The sequence below is a fragment of the Buteo buteo genome, chromosome 10 (genome assembly GCF_964188355.1).
Source record: "Buteo buteo chromosome 10, bButBut1.hap1.1, whole genome shotgun sequence".
Classification (NCBI taxonomy): domain Eukaryota; kingdom Metazoa; phylum Chordata; class Aves; order Accipitriformes; family Accipitridae; genus Buteo; species Buteo buteo.
The window spans coordinates 32,603,164-32,628,845 of record NC_134180.1 but is presented as its reverse complement, the minus strand read 5'-3'; the positions used below and the strand labels follow the sequence as shown (position 1 = coordinate 32,628,845).

Here is a 25,682-nt window from a genome sequence, read left to right as displayed (position 1 = left end):
GAGCCTCAGGGATGCCAGGGAACTTCTTGGGGCTCTGTGGCAACAATGGGCTGGACCAATAAAGATGAACCTTCAGAGAGTCAAAGTCAGAGTTTTAATAAAAAGAGAGATACCCAAACACACTTTCATATGGTGATCTGAGAAAAAGAAAAGACGGTAAGACATATATATCAAAACAACAGTGATATTACATACACTGCTTAACTTTCATGCTCACTGATATTTTTAATTCATTTCATTTCACGCTTACTGCTATTTTCATTCACTCAAATGCATTTAGATCCTCAAGCAATCTTTGCTGCAAGATTTTTCCTCAAAGTTAAACATTCTTATTGGTGTAGCTTTAGACCAGATGGGCCACAGCAACAGAGCCTAAACACACATGCACAATAAAATATGCTTATTTGTTGGCACAGATTAAGTTTATTATTTCTATTACAATCATCATGCTCACGCAAATACAGTTAGTTACTTGTACATTTGCAAAGCTGTCCCTTTTTTTTTTTTTGGTTAAAGTTCACAATTTAGAAATAACTCTAGTATTCTAGAAAACAAAAAAAAAAAAGCAAAACAAGACAAAAACCTCCATCCTGCTCCCACTACGGCATAAGATGCAGTGTACTCATACTGAAGCAAGAGTGCATATGCTCTGCACCTTTTTTGAAGCCAGAAAGGCACACGCTCAGTAAGGTCCATATGTCCATATTCCAGCTTTCATCTAACAGTCTCACTTAATTCAGAAGTCACGAAAAGGAATCTGAAGACAAATTTTTCAGGCACAAAGCCTGCACATCACATGGATTCACATACTTTTTTTTTTTAAACTCTTGAGAGAGGTTAAGCATGAGAGATTGCAGCTCCAGAAATGGCTCTGATGTAGAATCTACTGTCAGGATCAGCACACAGGAATTGCATGTACTACTTCGCACATTTTTTTAAAGGTTAAAAATTCAACATGGGATAGAGAGAACAACCTGCAAGAACTGAAGGTGAAACCAGATCCCTACCTCCTGAGCAACACCTCCTCATACCTCTGTCCTGGTGCCCAGGCTGGCTTACAGAGTTTTTGCAGTCCCATTACCTTAGCTCTTCATTCCCAAGCTGCACCCTTGGTGGGGTTTGTATAACGATTTGGTAATTCCATAAACTGGATCAGTGAACTCATCTGGATTAAAAATAATCTTGCACAAATCAAGTAGATGGATGGGGGAGGAAAAACTCATGTTCAGACATAGGGATTATTTTACTTACCCAGTTTATTGCACTGTCCACAGGCAGTTATGTTAGCTCAGGTAATGAAGCAGCACAAGGGGCAGCACAAACTCCTTAAGCAAACAGTGCCACAGAGAAAAGGGGGTGCAGACACAAGAACCCAAGCCTTTTTTTTTTTTTTTAATCTGCTCTTACATTATGACACATCTATTGCAACCTGACACAGCAGCATTCACATCTTCAGAAGCTGCCAGAAGTGAAGAAATGAGCTGTTGCCATTGAAGTTTGTTTTGAAGTATGAGCTCCAAGCTGGTTAATTGGTGCTATGAATTAAGAGCTAGCAGTGAAGTTCTGTGTACAGTTTCATCTGCTCATCTCTGGAACTAACATTCCCGATCATTGCTCACTACAAAAAAAATGAATGCAGGGAATCTATCACAGAGAAATTAGTTATTTGACCACGCTTTAAAGGGAGCTTTGGTTACCACCACTTTGGTACCGGAGGTTTGCAATACTCTAAACATGAGTTATCAAATGTTGCTTCTTAACCCCAGCTTCCTCCTGCAGACAAGGCAGGTGGAAGGGACTGAAGCAGTTAGGTTGTTGTGAAAAGCAATCCAATTGCCCCAGTTATAAATAGCAACAACAGCTCAGACAACAATCTTAGTCTGAACATTAAAAGCAAATGTCTCCTAACAGACTGTGCTGTATGTTCACTGAAGTATAGCCAGCTGTGACAAAATATTTTGTGAAATAACATACTTTTCACCTTTAGGCAGAAGTGTGAGAGATTTAAGTCTCTCAAATGAGCACATGACAATAAAACATAGGAATTATACCTGTTGTATATTCTGACCCAATTCTGCCACTCAAAATCTGCGTTAATATGTATTTTAAAAAATCATCCTCTTTGTAAGTGCCTTCAAATTGTATGTAATAGCCAACACGCTAATTGCAGAGGTGAAAAAGTGAGAAAATCTTCACTCCAGAACCAACATATAAGGAAGAAAAAAGGCACTACAGAAAAATCACAGGGAAAGAAAGGTAGAGCAGTGCAAAATGTTCCCTTTGCCAGCAGTGACAGTGGGACAGCAGCTAACCACATAAGAAGATGTATTACTGGAAAAGCCAGGGAGCTCTGGGTGGGCAGGTGCTGCCCAGACACCAGTAGTAATTTTAGGAGCATGCATTTTTTGGCTCAGATGTTTATTTAGCCTGGGTTTTACAAAACACTGAGTAAGGAGGTGACAGGAGGCAAACATGAGCAGCAGCATGCTCTGACATCCCTGGCACAAGCCAGGCACTGAACAGCTTGGAGCTTGGAGAAATGGGAAACACCGATGGCTTAATCGACCAGGGCACCGTCAATTCCTCTTTCATCTCTCCTTTCCCCTCCTGAACTCCTTCAGCCAGAGTTAACCAAGGAACTGAGGGAACCTAATGATGTTCAGCACTGCCCAGGAGAAAATACACCTGCATAAACTTGTCCTGCAAATTCAAACCTCAATAATGCAACAAGAAGTATTTCCTTCGTCTTTGCTGTGGGCACAGGCAGAATAAGCAAGACACAGGATCTGAGGGGAGTTGTGATAAAGACTCCAGGTCAGCCCTCTGACACCCTCAAACACACTTTCGGGCACTGGCACATACCAATTTCCTTAAAGAGCAGTGATTACAGCAGTTACCGGGACACCAAATGTAACTTGAGCTCTGAAACAATCTCCACCATCATCGTACACTACTCCTGAATGCACTAGCACAGACCAAGAGACTTAAAGAAGGGATTGGGGTTTGAGTACTCCCTGTTCCTAGAACAGGAGTCATCTTTGTTTGAAGGAAAGCTAAAAGTCTTTCTCACAGCAGTGTCTGGGACACTGGGACCCTGACTTCAGTGCGAGCCTCGAGAAATCCCTCTTTCATTGTGCACAAGATGCTTTCACAGTTCAAATTAACAAAATGAACCACTTGAGTGTATTTCAAAATGAGATGTACATTATACATATGTTTAGAAGACAAAACCAACCCTACTGTCAATAACTAATTTAGCATATATATACAATTTTATGTATCTTAAAAAATAAGAGATACTACCCCCTGCACCTGAAAAGACTGCAAAATATGCAGTAGATGGATCATGCTACAGTCAGGGAATAGTTTTGAATTCCCATAGCAATCCTCAGTGGCAAACTAATTAACCAGCCTATTTCTGCAGTGAGCTTTCGTGAACCACGTGAAGCTGCCATCCTTTGGCTTCCTCTGCTCTCCTTAAATAGTTAATCACAAGGAAACAGCCATCACCTGTGCTGACAGTCTCTAAGCACTGAGCTCATGTCCTGTCACTTCAGCACAAGTCCATGCTGGGTATGGCACTAATTCATGAGGCACTGAGACAGCCCAACATGAATAAAGTTAGTTCTAAGCAGAGGGTTAAAAATTCTCTTTTTAAAATATTTTTTTCTGAATATCTAAGTAACAAAGCAGGAAAGCATGGAATGGAAAGATGCTCTTGTGTGCTTATTATAATAGGCACAGCTTCCTGGAAGGGGATATGGAAACGAATGGGTAAGTATTTCGGATGAGGGGACTACATTTTTAAATTATCCTGACCCCTACTAAAGCCCTTGCTAAAGCTCCAGTTCCACCTGAAGCCCCTATTGCCCATTCACATATAAGAATGCATGTAAGAATGGGGTTTTTTCCTGAAGTATAAAACCTGCATGAACTATACCTGCAAGACAGCAATGGGAAAGAAATTTTTGCCAAGCTGCGTTAGCAAGGAAACAGGAGTCTACCCTGTAGACTTCAGAGAAAGGCCTTCTGGAGCTGTCCCAGCTATACACAACTGGCCTGTGGAAGTGGAGAAACACACAGGACTCTATGACCTACAGTATCAAGGGGGAACTAAACATCAGGAAAAAAAAAAACCCCAAAACACAGAATTACTTCAGAGACAGACACTGAAATTTCTACAGCTGGCATAAATCTGCATCATACATTCTCCACTGATATGAAAGCTTAAAAAATTTTGAACTTAATATACAAAGAAACAATTCAGCAAGAAAACAGAAACCTAGAAGAGTTTACAGGAGAGCTGTTTTTCCTCGGAGTGAAGAGCAGGCTGTAGTATCGAAAAATAAGGAAACTGTCGTGGTTTAACCCCAGCCAGCAACTAAGCACCACGCAGCCGCTCACTCACTTCCCCCCCATCCAGTGGGATGGGGGAGAAAATCAGGAAAAGAAGTAAAACTCCTGGGTTGAGATAAGAACGGTTTAATAGAACAGAAAAGAAGAAACTAATAATGATAATGATAACACTAATAAAATGACAACAGTAAGTAATAAAAGGATTGAAATGTACAAATGATGCACAGGGCAATTGCTCACCACCCGCCGACCGACACCCAGCCAGTCCCCGAGCGGCCAAAAAAAACTGCCTCCCCCCCCTTCCCAGTTCCTAAACTAGATGGGACGTCACATGGTATGGAATACACCGTTGGCCAGTTTGGGTCAGGTGCCCTGGCTGGGCATGAGAAGCTGAAAATCCTTGACTATAGTCTAAACACTACTGAGCAACAACTGAAAACATCAGTGTTATCAACATTCTTCACATACTGAACTCAAAACATAGCACTGTACCAGCTACTAGGAAGACAGTTAACTCCATCCCGGCTGAAACCAGGACAGAAACAAACAAAAAGACTGAAGAAAATGCCAGTTGTTATTCGAGAGAACACTTGCACCAGAATAATCAAACAAACAAAAGTGATTTTGTTTCTTAACTGATTTAAAGAAGTTTGTGATTCATGTAAGACTATTTCTTAGCACCAATTGACTAGGAAGAGATGTTTACGATCATATCCTTGGTGCTAAAAATAGTCTTATGAATCTGAATCACAAATGTTAAATTCACTATTTTGGTCACAATACCTATAGATCTGTTGTATATTGAATTTCCCCTTTCCCCCTTATTCTGAAATCCTTTCAGATACTCTTTATCTTTCTTTAAATACTTTTTTCTCCATGTTCTCTTACCAAACACAGATCCACAAGTCTGCAGGCTGCAGACATTCCCTCTCTATTTACTGCCTCCTCTAATTTCTAGTATTAGCTGCCAACTTACAAGAGCTTGTGGTTGGAAAACTGTCAGTAGCTGAACTGTCCCGGGCTGGCATGTCAGCCGCAAACCATGGGCAGAGGTCTCCTTCCTCATTTGATAAAGAATAGGGCATAGAAAGAACTGTACACAGGCAGCATCGTTTCCACAGTAAGGCCAGACATGCAGGAGACTGCAGTGTTACCACTGCAAACACAAGTTAGTGCCTTCTGCGAAAAGGTCAAAGCATTAGCTCCAGACTTGTAGGTGACCTCAGACCTACTAAAAATAGTCTAATTCACTGAACATAGTAGTTTAATTCACTGACCTACTGATGCCATTTTACCAAAGATGCTTGTCATTTTCTTTGTATCATTCCGAAACCAGTAACCGTACTTCAGGCACTTTGAGTCATTATCTACTGTTGGGACATTTGCAAGAGGCAGAGTCGTATTGTCCTGGAAGGTGAAAAATTAGATAACTCCTTCATTTACAGTGAGCAGCAGATGCAGCCCAGTGAGCCAGCTCCTACACTGAGATGCAGTACTGAGATCATGCATCCATTTCTCTTTGTGGGAAGCCACTGCCATGATTCAGATTGCAGCATGTTCTTCTGAAGCTATGCCAGTCTGCCTTTAAGGCATAATAATTAAAAAAACCAGAACCAAACAAAACAAAAACACAGGCACAGGCACAATGGATTAGACCAAACATCCATTTTGCCCAATACCTGATGTCTGTGTCCATTGACCAGCATTTCAGTAAAACACCTAAGAAACAGGGAATATATAAAACTACACCCTGCCCTCAACATCCATTTAGTTTCCAGCCTCCTCTAACTTCATGATTTCCGTGCCTGTTTCTGAATCCTTGCAGTCAGTAGAGTCTGACTGTCAATCTTTTTATTTTTTTAATCTTTTGCCCACGAGGGACCTCATTCTCAGAAAAACGTAACTGGAAATAGCATGAAATAGCACTTCCCTTTGTTTATTTTAAACCTGGTGCACAATATTTACATTTAATACCCCAAAATCTTTTACTGAAAGAAGCAATCACCTAAACATCTTCTCCATACCGTTCACTATGTTACACATACTTCTGAATAGTCTCTGCTTGCTCTACCTCAAACTCAAAAGTCTAAGTCTAGTCAATCTTTCTGAGCATGGAAATAGCTCCATGTTTTTGTTTGTTTAGTCTTTATTACCACTATATATACCTAATTCTTCTAGATCTGTTTCAAAATTAGTTGAAGAGAATTAGATGTGTTATTGAAGATAGAGGCACAAGGGGTATTTATACAGTGTCATAACATATTCTTGGCTCTTCTGCATTTTATCTCCTAATATGCCTACGGTCTTTTAACCATTGCTGGTCAGTAAGTCACAGAACCATCCACAGTTATTCCAAGATCTCTTTCATGATTTGCGAGACATAACTAAGTCCATCATTAGGTATATGCTGTCAGATCAATCTTCTCAACAAACACTACATCTATCAGAACTGAATTTGGCCTGCTATTTTGCTGCCCCATCACTTAGCACTGTGAGATTCCTTTGACATTCCTCACAGTCAACTTTTGGTCTTGCTACCTGGAAAAATGTGTCAGTGCTTTATTATTAATCATCTGTTCCAAATAGTTCATGAGCACTTGGAACAGTAGAAATCCCAGCAGACATTCTCCAGAGGACTCCAGGGGTAACGTCCCTGTACTGTCCAATTTTCTTATTTTTTTCCATACAGTTTCCAATCTTTACCTAGTCACTACCTAACCACTACAGGATTACACCAGTTTAATTTCCCAAAAGTCTTTGAAACACCAAATGATTGGTTGGTTTCTTGGTTGTTTTTTTTGTTTGTTTGTTTTATTTTAAAGAAATCTAGACATCTTGTATTAGTTAAATCACCGTTTATCAAATGCTCATCCAGTCATTCAAACAACGTGAGCAGATTTACAGGGCAGGACTTCCTGCTGCAGAAGACAACTTGACTTCTCTCTATCATTGCCTTTATTCCTGTGAATGAACATTAATTCTATTCTTTTTTTATAGTTTCTACCGAGGTGCCTAATACAGAAACCAGGCTCACTATTAGTTTTCAGTTTCCCAAACGCTCCACTGGCCCCTCTTGAGAAGCCTGACACGTTTACTGCTTTTCATTCCTCCTTCTGTGGCCAATTTAAGCAATGATTATACACAACTGCGTGTAACTCGGCAACTTCACCACCGAGTTCTTCACAAAGTGAGAACTTTTCCTAGCAATTCATTGTGCTGATTTGTTCCAAAACGTCAACCTTCTGTCAGCTTCCCCCAGCCTGTCCCCCAGAAAGGAGGGCTCCACGTGGGAACTGTTCTCCAGTGAATAGCAATGCAAATAACTTCTCTGCTATGGCTTTACCTTCCCTTAGCTCACATGTAATATTATGATCATCTATCAGCCCATCAGGATCTCTGGCAGGCTTTCTGCTTTTGACAGTTAGACAAAAAGCTTTATTTTTTTTTTATGCCTTTATAAAGTTGTTCCTCAACATTTTTTTGGCCTACCTCATTATGGTTTATATTTAACTTGCCAAAGTTAATGCTCTTTCCTATTCTCTTCATTTGGATACAACTCCTGCTTCAGAAAGATGACTTATTTCTAGGAGCTTTGTTTACTTTACTGTTTAAGCCAGTCCTTGTTCATTTTTGTGGCTTTTCCATCAATCTCTTATTTCCCCTCCCTTGGACTTTCACCATCAAAACTGGACACGGTATACTAGAAGTCTTGGGTTGGGGGGCTGGGGGGGGGTGTGTGTTTAATTTTAAATCAGTGCTACACATAAAATTTCTCAATTTATGTGTGTACATATGAACCTGAAATAGCATTTCAGCTATGATATTTTGTTGAGATTACATGAAGCTTTCTCTGTGTCTGTTTCCACAACAGTTTTTCCATCTTGAAGGTGTAATCTGCATTTGTTCCTCCCAGATGTCTTATTTCATATTGGATGTATTAACATATATTTTGTTGGACTATGGCATTTAAATCAGGCAATCCAGATTGTTCTCTAAAAGTAACCAATCCTTTATTTAGTACTCTCCAATAAGCCTATCATGTGCACACTTAACCTAGGATTTTTTCCAGCTAGGATTATTGATGAAGGCATCAAGCATTGCTGGAGTAAGAACTGATCAACTGAGGATCTCATAAAAAACAAAACCAAACCAAAACAAAAAAACATTTAGTCTTTCCTTACCAGCAACCACATTTTGAGATTTCTCAGGGCATTGCTCTTTAATCCATCTAGCTTGGTAAAGTCTGAACTCACTTTTTTACCTTTAAAGAAGCACTTACCAAGAAGAGTTACATCCTCTAAAAAATATTTATGCTATTGCAACTACTTCCATCATATTTTGCCTATTTACATTTAAAATTGCACTAAAAAGCCAGGAACCTTTAGAATGGGAAAACATTTATTCATTTTATTCATGCTTGAAAACAGCCAAACCAACTTTATCCAAATAATAAAAAAAACCCAACAAAACCACACATTTTATGGCAAAGACCAAGCCTGAAAAACGTCAGCCGCAGAGGTGATGTTTTCCTAATGATACAAGCAACTGAAAACAAAAGCTAGAATAAAAGAAATCATGCAGCTCAAATTCTTAAATTAACAGGCAAGCTAATTTGGCTTTAAAAGTTCTAAATATATTAAATTATGATATCTGGCTTGGTAATGGTAACTTTGTATGGTTCTTTGAGTACGAGAGAAGTTTGAGAAGAGAAAGAATCTTAAATGTAGCACGGAATTCTTTGCAGAACTACTGGTCAGCCATCCTTACACCAATCCTAGGTAAAATAATGAAATATCCGACACTGAATTCAATTAATAAAGAATTAAAGGACATCCTGGAAAAAAAGTCAACCTTAGTAAGGTTTAGGGTTCACGTTAGAGAAGCAACTGAATATAAATCCCCAGCCAGATGCTGTCTTTAGAACTATGAATATGATTTTTCAATGTATGAACAAGACAACAACCACCTAGTTAGACTAGAGACAAGTTACTACCTCTTTGCATGGTATTAGTTCAACACAGTTAGCTATTGGGAGAAGGTGACTGAATAGCGATTTTTAAGTAGCTACTGAGGGAGAGAATAAGGAACACTTCATATTCTAGCAGGCAAAAAAGTCCTTCTCGAAGCCAAAGTCTTAAATTTAAAATGAGATTAATATTTTTGCAATAATGAGTTTATCCATATGAATAATGTAGCACTTTATTACCAAATTCTCCACCAACTGAAATCTTTAAATCAAGCTAACTACCCTGTGATCCAAGATGAATTTACTGGAAGAAAACATCATATCCTATGTCATGAAACAGATCAGGATAAGGGACCATTAATGGTATTTTTCTGGCCTTAATAACTGTACCAGTCTTCATTCTTCAGTGTATATAAGTTATCTCAGCAGAATCAATATGTAACAACAGACATGCCTTGGGAAGGGCAGTTAGGTTTCAGCTGTATAAAGAAAGGAAGGCTTTAGCTTCAGACATCTTACCACAGTTAAATTACCTTATATTCCTCTTCTGTACTATTTACATTTAATATATACACAAACACAGATTTAGAAGCACTCAAAGTTCTTCAGAAGAGCGTGATCATGTGTCTACCTTTGGTTCTAGTATTTATTTATATTCTAACCAGAGTTCCAAAATTCACACAGGAGATAATACTGATAATTGTTTGTTTTACACTGGTGATAGAGAACATAGCCTCAACTCTTAGCATTTTGTTTTGGTTTTAAGGCCTGGCTGTAATATCTGCTGGTTACAAGGCAATGTAATTGGCAATTTATTTTTAATTTTTAAAGTTTGCAGATACCATGTTTGCCAATAAAACCAAAGAAGATACCACCAGTTTCAGGCTTGGCCTGAAGGCCATGGTCACCCAACTTAACCTCTATATGTACAAGTCATGGAAATTCCCTCCTTAAAAGAAAAAAAATACATCTTTTATAAGATGTGTTAAAAAGTCCACAACCTCTTTTGCCAAAGAGATCACTGCACTAAAGCACCTTTCCCACATGCATTAGAAGCTTGTACAAAGGTCAAATAACCATTCGGTCAAATTTTCCATTTGATGAACCAAACTGAGATCCTTATAAGTTTTGCTTGATCTGTTATGATTACATTCCTCATTTCTGAGAGTTATCAAACAGTACTGCAACTTTCCACCCTTTCAGAGGGAAACAAATTCTAAAGAAACTAGTAACACTTCAGCTAACAATAACTTTTCAACACAGTAAGATGTACAGCTTGCTAATAACATGTCTTAGACTCTTTGGAAAAAACTATTCCAAAGCCTCCAGACACCTGAGGGATGCTTTACCCTGTTCTCCCAAGTTAAAAAAAAAAACAAACACAATTTACTACTCCAGATAACTCAATGTCACTTCATGTCCAAAGCTTCCTACGGATTGCATCATCTGGCACCAACAGTGAGCTTGAGCACACATCTGTACCATACACTGACAATATAATCTGTTTTATTATTCAACACACAGAACTCGCTACTCTTTGAGCAAGCTCCTAGTCAGACTGAAATCAATTAAGCCATTGCCACTGACCACTCAAAGAGCCCAGAATTTCAACACCAGTCTCCCCTTGAACCAATCAAGTGACAGAGAAACGACACTTTCTGCAGACAATCTCTGCAAATCACCCACCTTGAAGGATGAGAAGTCATCAGGGGAAGAGAGAAAAAAAAAAACCCAGTAAAGTTAATTACTTACTTTGGGAAGATGACAGTCATGAGCGCTGATGCATAACCAGGCTTGCACACTCCCTCAGAGAAATTTGCATACTTTGATGCCAATTCTGGAGGCCTGTGAAAAAGTAAGTATAGAGTCAGGACTCTCCTGGCTATGAACTGGCTTCTACAATCATCCAAGTTATTTTTTTCCTTACAGGTTTTCTGAAAAACAGCTGTGAGCAATAACAGCAAACACAGATGGGTATTTATTTGTTGCAATATAGCATCACAGGAGAACAACAAACAAAGGATAGGGTTAAAGATATCTGAAATACCACTAAACCACTAGTTTTGCTGAAAGATTTTCATACCTAGGAAGGTAAAGCTCATGGAAGAAAAATATCAAGGTATTATCTTAGACTTCAACCTTTCAAAAGGAAGAAAACATAAACAGCAGTTTGCTTTGGCTATTTTTCTAAAGTATGATCAAAGTTAAAATTATAGAAAAGTATTATTTAGAATATTATTTAGAAGACACCTTTCAAGCATTTACAAACTGTCGAGCAGTTCCGACAGGCTATCATCAAGGGCTGCATGCTTTCAGTATTTGGATTAGATGACATTGCTGCTGTTCTGTTAAGATGTGTCTTAATTCAGCTTGCCTAGTGATTTCAGGGCCAAATTTAGAATATTGCAGTTTTTTTCATTTAGTTTTTGTACAGAAACAAACTTAGCAACTCAAGAAAAGATATTTAAGTCCAGTACCTACTTTTATCATAGATCTGCTAAGTGACCTGGAAAAAACATTTAATTTTATTTGTGTCCCTATTCACAACCTGCAAAATTTTTACATTAATCCATTTCACAAAAACATTACAAGGTTTAACTCACTTGTGCTTTCAAAGTAACATTAGATACCTTAATGTCAGTCACAGTATGAGAATTATTAATATTCCTTAAAAAAAACCAAATGCATTTACAGTTACACACTCAACATTCAGCGGAAGTTGGAAGTGGTAATTACCGCAGAGTCGATTGATAATATTGTATTTGCTACACCATTCTGTTAGCAGAAGGCAAGTAACAAAAGGTTTTTTCCTACAGGTCAACAGTAGGAGTCAAATGAAGGTGACAGTACAGATCCACAGAGTAGATGCAGAAAAATAATTTTGAATAGCCCATTCTTATCACAGCCATGCTTTTCCAGGCATCAGCAACGTCTACATCACCAAGATCACTTAACTAGCAAACTACTGCTAAATGTAATGAGCATGGATTCAGAGAGTTTCAAGTGAGTGGACCCCTGAGCTGAAGACAAGGTCCTGGAGGGATTGTGAGCAGTGGTGCAAACAAAACCCTGGCTGGCAAAATTACATATCTCAATAACAGTAACTCCATGCTGAACTAGTAGTATCTACCCTTCTTGTACTGGTCCTGGGGTCACTTCCCAAGAGATCACTAGCCAGTTCCAACTGGGTTATCAATAGACGGACAGTTAATTTTAGAATTAGCTGCATACAGAACAAAACCTCCTAAATCTATAGTTCCTAAAGAATAAAATCTATGTCTGATGAATAGAAATCTAAACCTTCAACAGCTGTAAGTGGAAATAAACTGGAGAAAATAAAAAGTCACTGTAAGTTTTTGATTTCTTAAGACCTTTGCAGATGAAAAGCACCAGAAAAAGCTTAAGAACATGGACCTGATTGTAATTCTGCCACAGCTTTCCTGCATGGTTTTAGTCAAAACATGTAATATTTTACTATCACAATTCCTCATCTATAGGATGGCAGAAGAATACATTTGGCTATTTAGACTGTCAATTATTTACAGCAAAGTTTAGATTTCTCTAAATATATTATATAGACATGGAGAGACAGATGCAGGTATAACATTATCTAGCACAACCCAAATCCATGAGTTCGGTTTCCACAGGTGATATTGTAATACATATCTCTCAATGAGAGAGATGAGAAAACATCTAAGATGTGAACATCTGGAAGTTTGAATCCTGAAGACTTGCACTGAATGATGTGTGCTCTGACTCCAGTCACGATCTCTTTAGAAATAGACACAGGAAGGAAAGGCCTGTTGCTGACAAATCAGAAGGTTTTAATGGTGCTAAAATGTATCCCCCGCTGACACAGTCGAAAGGGACAGCAGGGTGTACAGATCACAGCTTATTGCAGCGTTTCAGATATGAAGAAATGTGAGAAATCCTAACCTTTATCAAGCAAACTGAAGTGTTGCTGGATTTTTATTGTTTAAGCAACATACAGAAATCCCTAATACCAAAATCTTCAAAAACAAGTAGCAAGCAACTGGAATTTATCTGCAGCCACCACGGTAGTGAGTCATTGCTGGCAAACTTGTATAACTATTTCAACAGCAGGCCTTTCTCAAATGACCTCAGTGGTCACACAAAGTATCTTGTGCCACAAACACAGGCATTTTTCTCTTTTCTGATTTAATGGTGCTTTCATTATCAAATTAAAATGTCACTCAGATGCCCATCATGGTGTTTCTGCAAAAGAACAGTAGGCTGAAATCCTCATGCATTTGAGTTGTACAGAATGCCAATCAGAGCTGCAGACCGACAGTGGAGCTGTCAATTACAAAACCCACAAAGATAGTCAGAGCTGCTAAAGCCCGAGGGGCCGAGCTGTTAACATTTCTTGGATGTGATGAAGTTCATGATCCAGAGTGCCAGAGGCAGAACAATTCTCATAAGCCAACTGTAGCTGCCATCTCGTATCATTCACCATTTGCTTATCTCCTTTCTTCCAGCCACATATTGAGCCAGCAGGCTACAGAAAACTAGAAATGGACACTCTACATTTTAAAACCATCTAGGGACACATTTTATTTGTTCGATTTCTTTAGATTACACACTACATACTGTCATTGCCAGTATACTCGTAACGATAAACCTGCACTAGATGTAACTCAAAGCAAAACATTTGGAGTAAGGCTGGATACAGCCTTGCTGTCTGACATTCTGCTACCGCATGAAGCTATCCAAGCTAACATCATTTTAGATACATAAATTTGCTTTGTGTTTTGTCGCAAGATTCACAGATCTTGCAGAGATTGCTCTTCCATAAATCAGACTGCAAAACATCCTGCATGAAGTGTCCCATAGAAAAACCATACATTTTTCAAACAAATCCAGCTTTGTAAAGTCACACCGCTGTTAGCGTGTACACAGTTGGGTAACAAAAAAGTGTACAGAGCTGAAGTGTATGAATAAGCATCTTCATATTTGATGACAATGTACTTACTACACTGCTGCACATACTGCTGCTTCTTTGATTGTGTTTCTTATTTCCAAATGGAAGAAGCAGTATTACTGGAAGTTCTGCAAAGGTCACCTGACAAGTTACCAAAACATGGTGCACAGCATCACAAGAGCTTATGTTTGATTCTTGTTTCATAATCCTGAATGCTGCTTGCAACAGATGGGTTAAGAACTACACACAAAACCAAACATTACCTTCTTAAAGTAGCTTCATCTCACTAGCTCCATTACTGTGCCCAGAATCCAAGGCTATCCCGAACACATGGAAAGCTGTTGCAGTAAGTCAGCCAGGGCTATCATGAGTGTTACGGCACAAAGGCGCAAACCCCCTCTACAACTTCCAGGCCCAAGCACATTATTCCAGCTCTTGATTCTCATGCTCCTAGTTATAGTGAAAGCTTCAGTTGGGTTGAGGTAGTTAAAGAGCTAGTGGAGACAGCAGAAAGGATATAATTAGATGACACTGCGGACCCTTAAATTTTGCTCAGATTTTGTGCAGGAAAACCCCAGTAAGAAAATAAATTTATCCAGAATAAATGAGGGAAACAATTCATAGTCAGTAACTGTAAACATCTGCAGTTTTTAAACAAGTGCCTGCATGATGATGAAGTTAAAGGGAAGTAATTGGCTTACTCTACTAAAAAGAAAATGCACTCTTGCATTTTTTTCTGACTTTTCTCCTATGAGACTAGCACACATCCTGAATTCTTAAGGTTTTCTGTGCTTCTCTACCTGTTATGTGGGCATTGATCTTAACAAAATTTCACAATTTGGGTAAGTTAAAAATCCAACTGCTGTCAGAGGATTTAGAAAAAGTAACAAGATTTTGCCTTCTGCTTGCATTTGGCAGATGTGTGTCTTATTTTAATCTCAAAAATGAAAATGTCACCACGGTTAATTCCTTCATCATGTCTTGATCAGGGACAACATGTCACCCTCATAGGACTGGAATCTAAATTAATTTTAAAAAAGAAATTAGTAATACAAACTCAGTGTTTGGACTACTAAAAAAAAGTCTGCAACTAAGCTCATGAAATTGAATATTACAAAATATACTTTAAGAGACAGATTTTGCTGCTTTGCCTTCCACATGGAATTTAAATTGTGGATTGTAAAAACTGAAAAACTTCATCTGCTTGAGATCATCTTATTTGAGGACTGATTTCTCTTGCTGTTACTCTTGCACAGAAAATATATGTACTGATACATTTCTGAAAGAAGGAAAAGGGAGTTCTTTGGCAACGTGCTCTCTAGGTTGACTCTGCGCCTTGGAATTTCTTTCTCTTTGACCCAAAAACCCCTCAGTCTTATACCTATACAGCAGCTCTACAAAGTTTACGTCATGATACCTGAAGAATGGAGACATGATGAGAACATGAAATGAAAGGCAGGTAAAATATAGGGGTTATTATGAAGTAATAATTAAATAATTTTAGCAAGTAATTTGATAGATCAAAAAAGGGCAGATCACTAAGTCAAAGCAGTTTATGCTGAGACCCCATATCTACACTACATAAAATTCAGGGCATTTTATTTAGATAGGACTCCAGACAAGATTCCCTGGGTCATGTGATGTATCAATCACATATATACATGGCTCAATGTAGGCCAAAAGGCCAAGTTTCAGTTTGGATTCTTATGTCCCCAATTAAATATTGTTGCATTTTGTAGACTCCTGGAATAAAGCTTTCAGTTTAGTTTCCCCCAGATAAGCCTAGGGCTATATTTCAGTCAGCATACAGGAAGAAACAATTATGGTATTTGCTTCAAAATTGCAGGACGGCTCCAAACAATACACCAATGAAGACAAACCAAAGTGGCTAGGGTGTACCTTTGTTTATATTTTAATTAATATCAAAGGGTCACAGATCTTTGAATGGTGTTTGTTTTATACATCACTTATAGTCTAATAAATAGACAGCTTCCAGTCCTCAACGTGCTTTTTCATAGTATCTCATAAGCTTGTAAAGCAACAAATCCCATTTGAGGGGGAAAAACCCTGGAACAAAACCATAAACCAGCCCTCCCTTCCCAACTAGCAAGGACTTCTATTAAAGAGACAGATGAGAAAGTAAGTACCCCATCAACTCTTCCCTTCACTACAGACTGTCAGCCTCACAGCAAATACTACCAGTTCACTTAAAGGCATGGGAGGACATCTTTAACAGGTCTGGTGATGCAGCTCTTTCTCTCTCCTTCAGTTACCACTATTCAGTCAGAGGAAGAGAAGTCATTAACAGAGGTCATTAACAACAACAGCAGCCTTCACCTATATCGCAGTAAATTCCCATACACCAGTAACAGCAAGGGACTGAAGGAAAAAAAAAAACCAACTATCTGCACATCTGACTTTAAAAGTAGACTCATGATCATCATGCATTCAAGGACATTCCGCCTGTCAAAATGACAAGACGCTATGGAAACAAGATGAGCTGATGAACCCTCTTCTTGGTACATGGCTGGAGCTCCAAGTTCAACAGGAGCGCAGCATGGGTTAGGAAACACTGAGACAGAAGTTTAAGGAACTCTGATTACAGCTCTGTTAGAAGTTTCCAAACTCTGGTTCAAAGAATTACATGGCCTGATCATGTGATATTTGCTATTTTTCCAGTTCCAGCTGAGGAAAAACTAAACAAACAAAAGAAAGGAATGAGGAGAGAGAAAGAAGAGGAAAAGCAGAATGCTTACACTGAAACACACAGGAAATGCATCTATCACACTATAGCCAGCTAAATTGGTGTAAATATTTTCAAATGTTACTTCAGTATGTAAGCAAATGCCTCAAGGAGGTTGTATGATCAAATACAAGGAGAGACGGCCCAAATTCCTCCTTCTAAAAAGATGATGCATGCTAAAAAACCCCATCCTGTTCTGCTTCTCCACCAAGAATTGTGGCCTCTCATGAAATAATTTCTTAACAGTGAAGATAATCAACACATACTTCTATTTTTTTATTTGGACTACTCAAGAACACCAGCTGAAGAAGATTAGGTTACATTAAACTGGCCCAGGAAAACAAAATTTTAAAGACATTCCACCAAAATCCATGACCCACCTCCATAGCCCTGAATGAAGACATGACATGAAGTCAATGCTACCCTTTAGGAAATGCATGCTAGGCAGAGGGGCACTGACAGCTGAAGACCACTAACACTGGCAATGCCATTCACCCTTTGTGAAATGCACAAACACACTGAAGAGGTTTCCATGCACAAAAGAGTCACGAGGATCCTACTTCCTTACTAAATTCCATTCCTGGCCTTTGACATACTTCGAGTTAGATCACCAGGCAGAATAAGGAATTTCAGATTAGTCTCAGCAGTGCTAAATACATTAACATCTTAAGAAATACAGCTATAACTGATTTCTCTATCAGAAGGGACTATATCATTGTACCATCTCTTTACAGTTCACAGAATCCAACGACCCCGACTGGAGCTTCTCAATTAATAAACTTTTATCAACTCCTAAAAAGTGTTGGGATCCTTGTGGAGAAAAGAATCAGAAGTTTTCAAGCTAGAATGTGGGGTTTTTTGTTTAAATAAGTAAATAAACTAAATGCTGAGTTTATAAAATCAGATTCAAAGGATGCAGATAAAAAATTCAAGAAAAGTCCATGGCACATTTTGTATGTGACCTCATGCTGCATACTCCTCCAAGAACTGAGTAATATCCCTGATCTCCTTTGGTTTTTATAAACTTTCTCCTTTTTTTTCAAATTTCTGTTTCTGTTACATCTTACCTTTAAGACTAGTACCAGAAAGAAAAAGCAGAATTGTGTTCAAATAGACACAGATAAGGAGTAAAGAAAACAGTCCATTTGAGGGTTTGTTTTTTTTTGTTTTTAAAGAAACATGGAAAGGAGAAAACAACTGGCTGAAATACCAATTGTTAGACTAAACAAAAAGCATGAAATACAGGAATTTTATTTTCACAGAAGGCAGCTGTTTACCAAAGAAAGAAAAAAAAAAATCAAAAATATGAAGATGGCTGCTCCCTGAGTTTTAGATTATTTATTAATCTTTGGACAAAGAAACTTGTAACTTAATGATGAAGTAACTTGCTGATAATCAACATAATTCCTGAGCGTATATTATTAGACTTTTATCTATTCTAGTTTCTATAGATCCAAAATTACTGGTTTCCATCCTCAGTAGTATCAACATTTTGGTTTTACAGATAAGAGACAAGGATGACCTAATGGAGGATAGTCACTTTTTTGGAGATGGGATGTGTCAGGACTCACTCAATAGTCAATAAAAACCTCTCTCAGCAGTCAATTGGGATTCCTACCTGAACTGCTTTCTGAATGAACTGTCTAAAGAATGTCTAAATAAACTCTATTTCCCCAAAGTCAGAAGTGATAGTGCTGCCTAATATTAGAACATGTAATTCTCAAAACTTGAAAAATGAAATGCTGTGATTCTCTATTTAAATACCTCTCAAAACTCACTGTTAGCACAATGGCCATAAAAAGTGAGCCAATTAAAAGTCTGATGGGAAACAAAACGCTCACCTATCACATCCATTTTTGGCCAAATGAAGGAATGCAAGAAGATAAATTGAAATGTCTTAATTTTGTTGCTGTAACCCTTAAGTCTTCATCACCAACCCTCATCTGTTATATCTACAAACAGGCAATGCTTTCTTTGGCTCGGTAACAGTGTTTTTCTGTTTGTAGTGTAATGAATCCAGCAGTGTAGGTCAAGGAGAGAGAAACAAGTGCTAAAGGGATGGGAATAAATAATTCAACCCAATTAGAATCCAGGAATCCGCTGCTCAGACTAGCAGGAATCGGTACATCTGAAAACAAAGATTCTCCCCTAAAGCCTACAGCTGTAGGGAAAAAAGATCAACTAAGAATTCCTTAGGCATCATAGCTGAAATTACAGTTTTATAACTGGATACTACAGTTTAGTAGATCTGAATGTCAAAATACAGTGCTTAGCAGTTTTAAATGCCAAATGAGAAAATCAGTTCCACTAAGGTTTTAATCACCAAATCTTCCTTCTGAAAAATGTAGTTCATTTCATTGCAGAACACAGCCAGGCTATGGAACACTTCATTTCAGAGGAACTCACAGTGTTTAGCTACATGTGAGAGCACACTGGCACAGCAGAATGCTATGGAAAAGATCGACAGTGATTTATTATTCACTATTTCCCATATAATCGGAGCATCAACCAAAATTATCCTAAAGACAGTAAAACACTGACAGAAGGAAGCACTTCTTTCCTATAATATCCAGTTAATCAGTAGATTTCTTTACGTCAGTATGTTACAGAAGCCAGATGTATAGATGGGATCAAAAGCTATTAAGAGGTCTAACAGCATCCCCAACTCGGGAATACCAAAGCTTCCTCTCCTTGGAAGCTGGAGAGTACTGGAGTGAAGATTGCTTCACAACAGTGTATTTTTCTCCTTCCTTAAACAGTTCTAGGGAGCACTTTGAGACAAGACATGGGAGCAGGTGAATATTTGGTCTGGTCATTTTTATTTTCCCACAAAGGAAATCCAACCCTTTCTGTTGCAGTAGCAGATCTATTGCACAAGCAACTGGCAGAGACCAATTCTTTGTGGAATAAACCCCACTCGGAAAAAATTTCTCTCAGCTACCTGATAGCAAATCTTTAACAAGAACCATTCACAACACTCTCCCTTTTCAGTTTCTTCAGTAACTTTGCAGGGGTAATGGTGATAAAGGTTGCCCTTCAAACTTTTCTTTGGAAGATCTGGACAGCCTGGGAAGGAATAACAACTTAACTTCTCTTAACTAAAGAAAAAGAAGACTCTGGATATGGCAAGGGCTTTAATTATATTTTTTTTTCCCTGGGCTGGACTGAAATTGAGAGGAAAAAAACACTAGTTAGTGAATAAATTGCTTTAGATGGTGTATATAGAGGTGACCTCACCATTGGGGAATGTGGTTTAACAGTAGTTTTACAAAATGCTGTATATAGGCATGACGCTCTGAAGTTTTCTCACTCTTTCTGAAGTAGTAGTCCAAAAAAAGCTGTCTTCACTGACCTGTATTAGAGACAGATGTCATGAATTCAAACAGACATCAATTAATCTAGTAAGTACCACACTGAAGTCTTAAGAAGAGGAAGGCTACAAATTGGGAGGAAAATGTTTCCTCCAGAAACCTTGCTGTAAATACAGAACATAACCCTGACCTGGAGGAACCCTTGCAGATACTGTGACTAAGTATGCCCTCATGAAACTAACAAAAATCCGAACTGCTTTAGGGTAAATAATTAAGAATAGCCACAACTCCTAACAGTAAGAACAGCTGCAGAACCACCCGGATCAAAAAACTCTCCTGTTTACTCCATACATTGTTCTAGTGAATGCTCTTCTGCTAAGAAAACTTTTTTTCCACTTCAAAGAGCATCTGCTTGTCTGAAAAGGCCATCCAACCAACATCTAAACTGCCATATGTAACCATGATGAGTCAGAAAAGAGAATAAAGTTTGTCTCAAGGCACTGTGAACAGCCCAGTTAATCAGACCTTCCTTCATCTTATGTCGCCCCTAACTTCACTGAACATCAGTCCTACATAAGAAGGAGGTTATTTGTGGGTCTCCAAAAGAGACAGAGAAGTGGTTTGCTAAGGTGTTTGGTGTATAGGCTAAAGGATAGCTCCAAGGCTGAGCATTGAAATAGGTTTCACTTTTCACCAGGACAAATCCTCTCCTCTCCTCCTTGTTAATTCATCAAAACAGCAACACTTCACAAAATCGCCTGAGCTTGAGTCCCATGATGGTAAAATACAGCTTTGAATCCTGTACAGATCAGAGCCCCTGACTCAGAGAGACAAATGACACAACCACCTTTGGGGATTTCTGCCTTCAATGAAGTATAAAAAGGGTCACTAAAAGAGGATGCAAAGGAGCAGGAGGAAGGCACTCAACATTTTGCACATAGGACACTGCTCACATTTTTCAGGTCTTCAAGATTAACCCTTTTAAAGAGCCAGGGGGAAGATATTTCTAAGTAGGAATTAAAAGGTCTGAAATCAAACAGAAGTATCCAAACATATTCATTGGTTTTGATTTGTTTGTTGGCTTTTCAGTTTATCCTTTAACAAGCTGGAACAGATGGCATGGCAGACAAGGAAGAAACAGCATATACATGTTCTGTCAGTCTTCCGTCCCTCCCTTTGTGCTCCTGATTCTTGTTGCTGAGAGCAGGACTGGGGCTGCAGATGGGGTCAGGAGTAGCATTTCTGCCTGTTTTCATTTCTGCTGTGAGCTGAGAAAGAATCACATGGGCTTCTGTGTAATGTAAGAGTACAAAGCATTTCAAAAAAGTTAATTAGTTTGGTTTTCTCAAAAGCAACTAGAGAAAACCTCATCTGAGCCTCACAATTCAATTCAAACATCCATAACCTCAAAAACATCTTACAGCAACAACCGCTACACGAATCCCTCCTCAACATGGCACATCAGACACAGCTTTAAGTAACCTTCCTGTTGCAAAGTAGCCTTCATCATGTGTTGTTCATTGCAATGGGCATCACACAACACCAGCTCTCTCACCCACCCTTGTCAGGTCTGGGGTCCTTTAGAGTACTTCTCCACTGCAGATTTGTCAAGGACGCTAGCAGCAACACCATGCTTCCTCAAGGAAAAAACATATTCTAAACCTAATAAAAATTTACCTTGTCCTTCAGTCCTAGAACAACTTTAAACAGTAAAATACAGAGATTTTTACTAAACAAGACTTACTGTCAGGTTTCTAGTCGTAAGGCTGGGAACAGAACAAGTAAAGTAAAATACACCTCTGGATTATATTTAACAGGGTTCTTTCAATCTCTCTCATCTAGAGTTCCTCTAGCCTGTTACCTCTGTAGAAAGCTAAGGATCATGGTTTCACAGCATGTCACTACCTGACAGATCATCATCCTCTCTTCTGCTAGGCAATTCTTCTCAAGCACAGTGATCAGGCTTCCTGCTTTCTTTCAACATAAATGAAATATTGTTTTCTTAGCTAATAGATCATAATCACAGCTGTTAAAAGTAGGTCTTCGTTTTACTATCCTTCCCCAGCATGCAAGAAGTCTGTAGGTATTTGTTCTACCAAACTCTTCCCTGACTTGATGACCTACTACATATTCTTAGAATTTATGTATGGCATTCTTAGCACATACAGACAGGAAAGCTTTGAGGTCTCTGGTCACATTATAGCAATGCAGAACACAAATTTAGAGTCAGACTGAGTAAAGTAAGCTGTCTCTTCCCATACACCCCATTTACAAAACCTCCTCACAGCCAGCTACAGAAAAATATAAATTAGGAGCTGACAACTAAGCTGTGTCTAGATAACATAGCAAGAGTGTTCTTCAGAGTAAGTGGCATGTTTCAGAGGCAGGCTTGATAAACAGTGTAGTGTTCCCTTGCTGGAATACCCTTGATTTCCATTCAACCATCAGATGAGGATTCCCTAAAACATTTCCAAGGGGAAACAGAAGGAAAGTACATTTCTCTTTGTAGGTGGAACAGTGCTGGCTTGCAAGGAGGGATCTATATCAAGCCAGGCAGGTGAGGAAGAGTTGATGCTTGGTGATCACATACATGCCTTTGGGATTTCCAACAGAGGCAACTCTTGCATCAGTTTAATGGTAAGCTCACAACTGCTTTGATTCAGGACAGGCAGCAACAAATCACACGTTTCCACAATATGTGCTGGTACTTTGTTCATTATGACCAATATCAAGAATACAATGATGAACACCAGTGTTTTAACATAAATCTGTATCAAAACCCATGATCCCACAGAATATCTAGTCCTTGCAATAAACTGTATAGCCAGTTAGAATAAGACTAATTCCTATTCTTATCCTATTAGATAGAGACTAATTCTAACCTCTTTAACTGAAGTTTAGGGAATGATCAATGCTTAGGTAGCCCAATTCATTCGATTTTCATAAGCTATTCAGAGAGCAAGAGGGTCCTTGTAGGAGGATATTCAGTACCTAGAAACTTAACAAGCTTATCAGTGCAGAAGCTGGCCAAAACTAAATTTATCTCTGAGTTTTAGGATAGTTTTCTGAAGGAAGAACATGAAGTTGGCTTTTTATATGCTCCTCTCCCAAAATGATAAAGCAACAGGAAGGCCACATGTCATTTATGAGTTTATAGATAATCCCTGAATTGCGTTTTGCTACTGAAGTAAATTTAGCCTTCTGTGAATGCAACAACTGTAAAAATTTTTGCTCAAACAACAGTACTAGAAACTTGTAAAGTTAACTAGTTGTAACCATATCCACCCCAGGAAAAACAAACAAACATAAATTTAATGAGGTTAATGCTACTGTGGTGAAGAACTACAAGCAAAGCGCATGCTCCACCTTAGAGATATGGAGAGGAAAAAAGAACTGAGCCTCTTCTTTAAAGGCTTCCCAGTTTTTATACCACTAGCCTGGCTGGTTAAAAGAACACAAAATGTGCAAACCCAGTCCCAAGAGGAACATACCAAGAAAGAAATCAAATCTCACACGTATCAGGCACCTTCATGGACATTCACTTGAAGAACAAGCTCATCTAACAAAAAGTGTTTCCTATTTAATATGCACACTAATTGGAACTATATGTATTACCCCTTTTTTTTTTTGGTGGAAACTTCTACTAGCCATTATGTTATTGTGGTCAGAATCAAAAACAGGTTGAAGAGCTTATGAGTCACTCATTTTTGCTTTTAAGATATTTGTACATCAACTTTCTGCCAAGAATATGGAGAACCCCTACTGTCTGAAGATTTATTAATAAACTCTAACAGTCCAAAAAGTCCTCAGCTACTTCTTTAGAAATTCTTGCAAGAATGTTGTCCAGACATAGCAATTCTAAAGCACATAAACTTAGGTTATCTGCTGCTTGAATTTTTGTTGTTGATATTAAGGAGTATTTTTTTTTCCTCATCCAAACACAACAAAACTCCATGTATTTACTGCACACTTTTACATTTTCTATAAAACGTTATCACTGTTTTCCCTTACAGTCTTGGTAAAACTGGTTTTCCATGAACATTTCTTTCTTATGAAACTGAACTTGTTGGGGCAAACAGTATAAAACTGCTCTAAACAATGCCCAGCCATTCATATTTTTTGCTTTACATTCTTTTCCCACATGGTTTGGTTCATAATTACTTCCAGCTTCAGGAAACTGGCCCTTTTAAAAGCAGCAAACATAAGTTTTTTACTTTGTTTGCACTTAACAAATCAAGTAAGGAATCTGTTCTACCTAAGTAGCCAGTAACTCTGAGTTCTACAGTCTTTATCTTCTTCATTGACTGAGGTTGTGTCTAACACAGGAATCTCAAAGTGATATAATAGAGACTCACATGAGAAATCCTTATGAGATTTCCAAAGGATCAAAATTGGAAAAAATGGAAATGACCTAAGAGCAAAACAAAAAAAACAGGGATGCAGTTAGATCCCACCCAAACATGGAAGGTTTGACGGATGAACAACAAACAGCCCAGTAATTGAATCGCTGTGAATAGCTAGGGTTCATTTTCTTAAATATTTGAAATGCTCAAACAATTTGTACAGATTGGAAGAGATTAGGTAGAAGGACACAAAGTAAAAGTCAAAGAAAAATCTGAAACGGAAGAGAAATAAATAACCAACTGCCAGGGAAATACCAATGTTGTAAAGTATGCTAAGCCTTGAAATAATCTTCCAGAAAAAGCATCAGGACGCTCTTGCTTGTGATGATCAGGATCCCCCCATTTAGCCTGTGAGACACACTCTTACCCTTCTTAGGCAGATGCGAGATCATTAGGACTTCTCTCTTCTTTTCTTTTTTCCCCTCTCAGGATCACAGGAATACAAAAAGACAAATGGGAAGGAAAACAGGGCAGAAAGAAATCCCACAGCAGCAGGCACAGGGAAAGTCCAGCATTCCAACACATTTATTGCTTATTTTTACAGTGCTTAATGGCAAAGTACCACACATAGACACAAACAGTTTCAAATGAACCTAGAAACAAAATGAGGAGAAGAGGCTCTGTTTCAGTTCTTCATTATTAAAGCTCTGAAGTTAAGAAATTTCAACAAACAGAAGTAACCCAATCCATGTGTTTCCCTAGCTCAAACTCCCTCCATTTTTACGGTCTTTTCAAAGTCTAGATCAAGTTTCGTTTGAGTTTGCAGAGTGAAGGTTGTTATTTCTGGCTTTCCCCACCCCCCACCCCCCCAAAAGAGTCAATTTCTTTGTCTTTTCTTTTTAAAGCAAAGTTTGAAATGATCATGAATATTCAAAAAATCTTTGTTGCACCTCCCAAATCTACTCTATAACATTGGAAAAACATATAAATACACAGTATCACAAAATATCTAGCAAAGCAC

The 25,682-nt window shown here is 38.4% G+C and overlaps 1 protein-coding gene across 12 annotated transcripts in view; it reads right to left on the bottom strand.

The window, feature by feature from the left end:
• ST3GAL3 (ST3 beta-galactoside alpha-2,3-sialyltransferase 3) overlaps positions 1-25,682 on the bottom strand; it is a 194,393-nt gene that overhangs the window by 110,249 nt on the left and 58,462 nt on the right. For 8 of the 12 annotated variants that reach the window (XM_075039262.1, XM_075039267.1, XM_075039266.1 and 5 more), the window contains one exon: positions 11,075-11,167. The exons of 3 other annotated variants lie outside the window; for them this stretch is intronic. In XM_075039262.1, coding sequence (XP_074895363.1) covers positions 11,075-11,167 — 93 coding nt within the window. Of the gene's footprint in view, positions 1-11,074; positions 11,168-14,527; positions 14,546-25,682 lie in introns of those variants that run through there. One more of the 12 variants, XM_075039275.1, reaches the window with a different exon arrangement.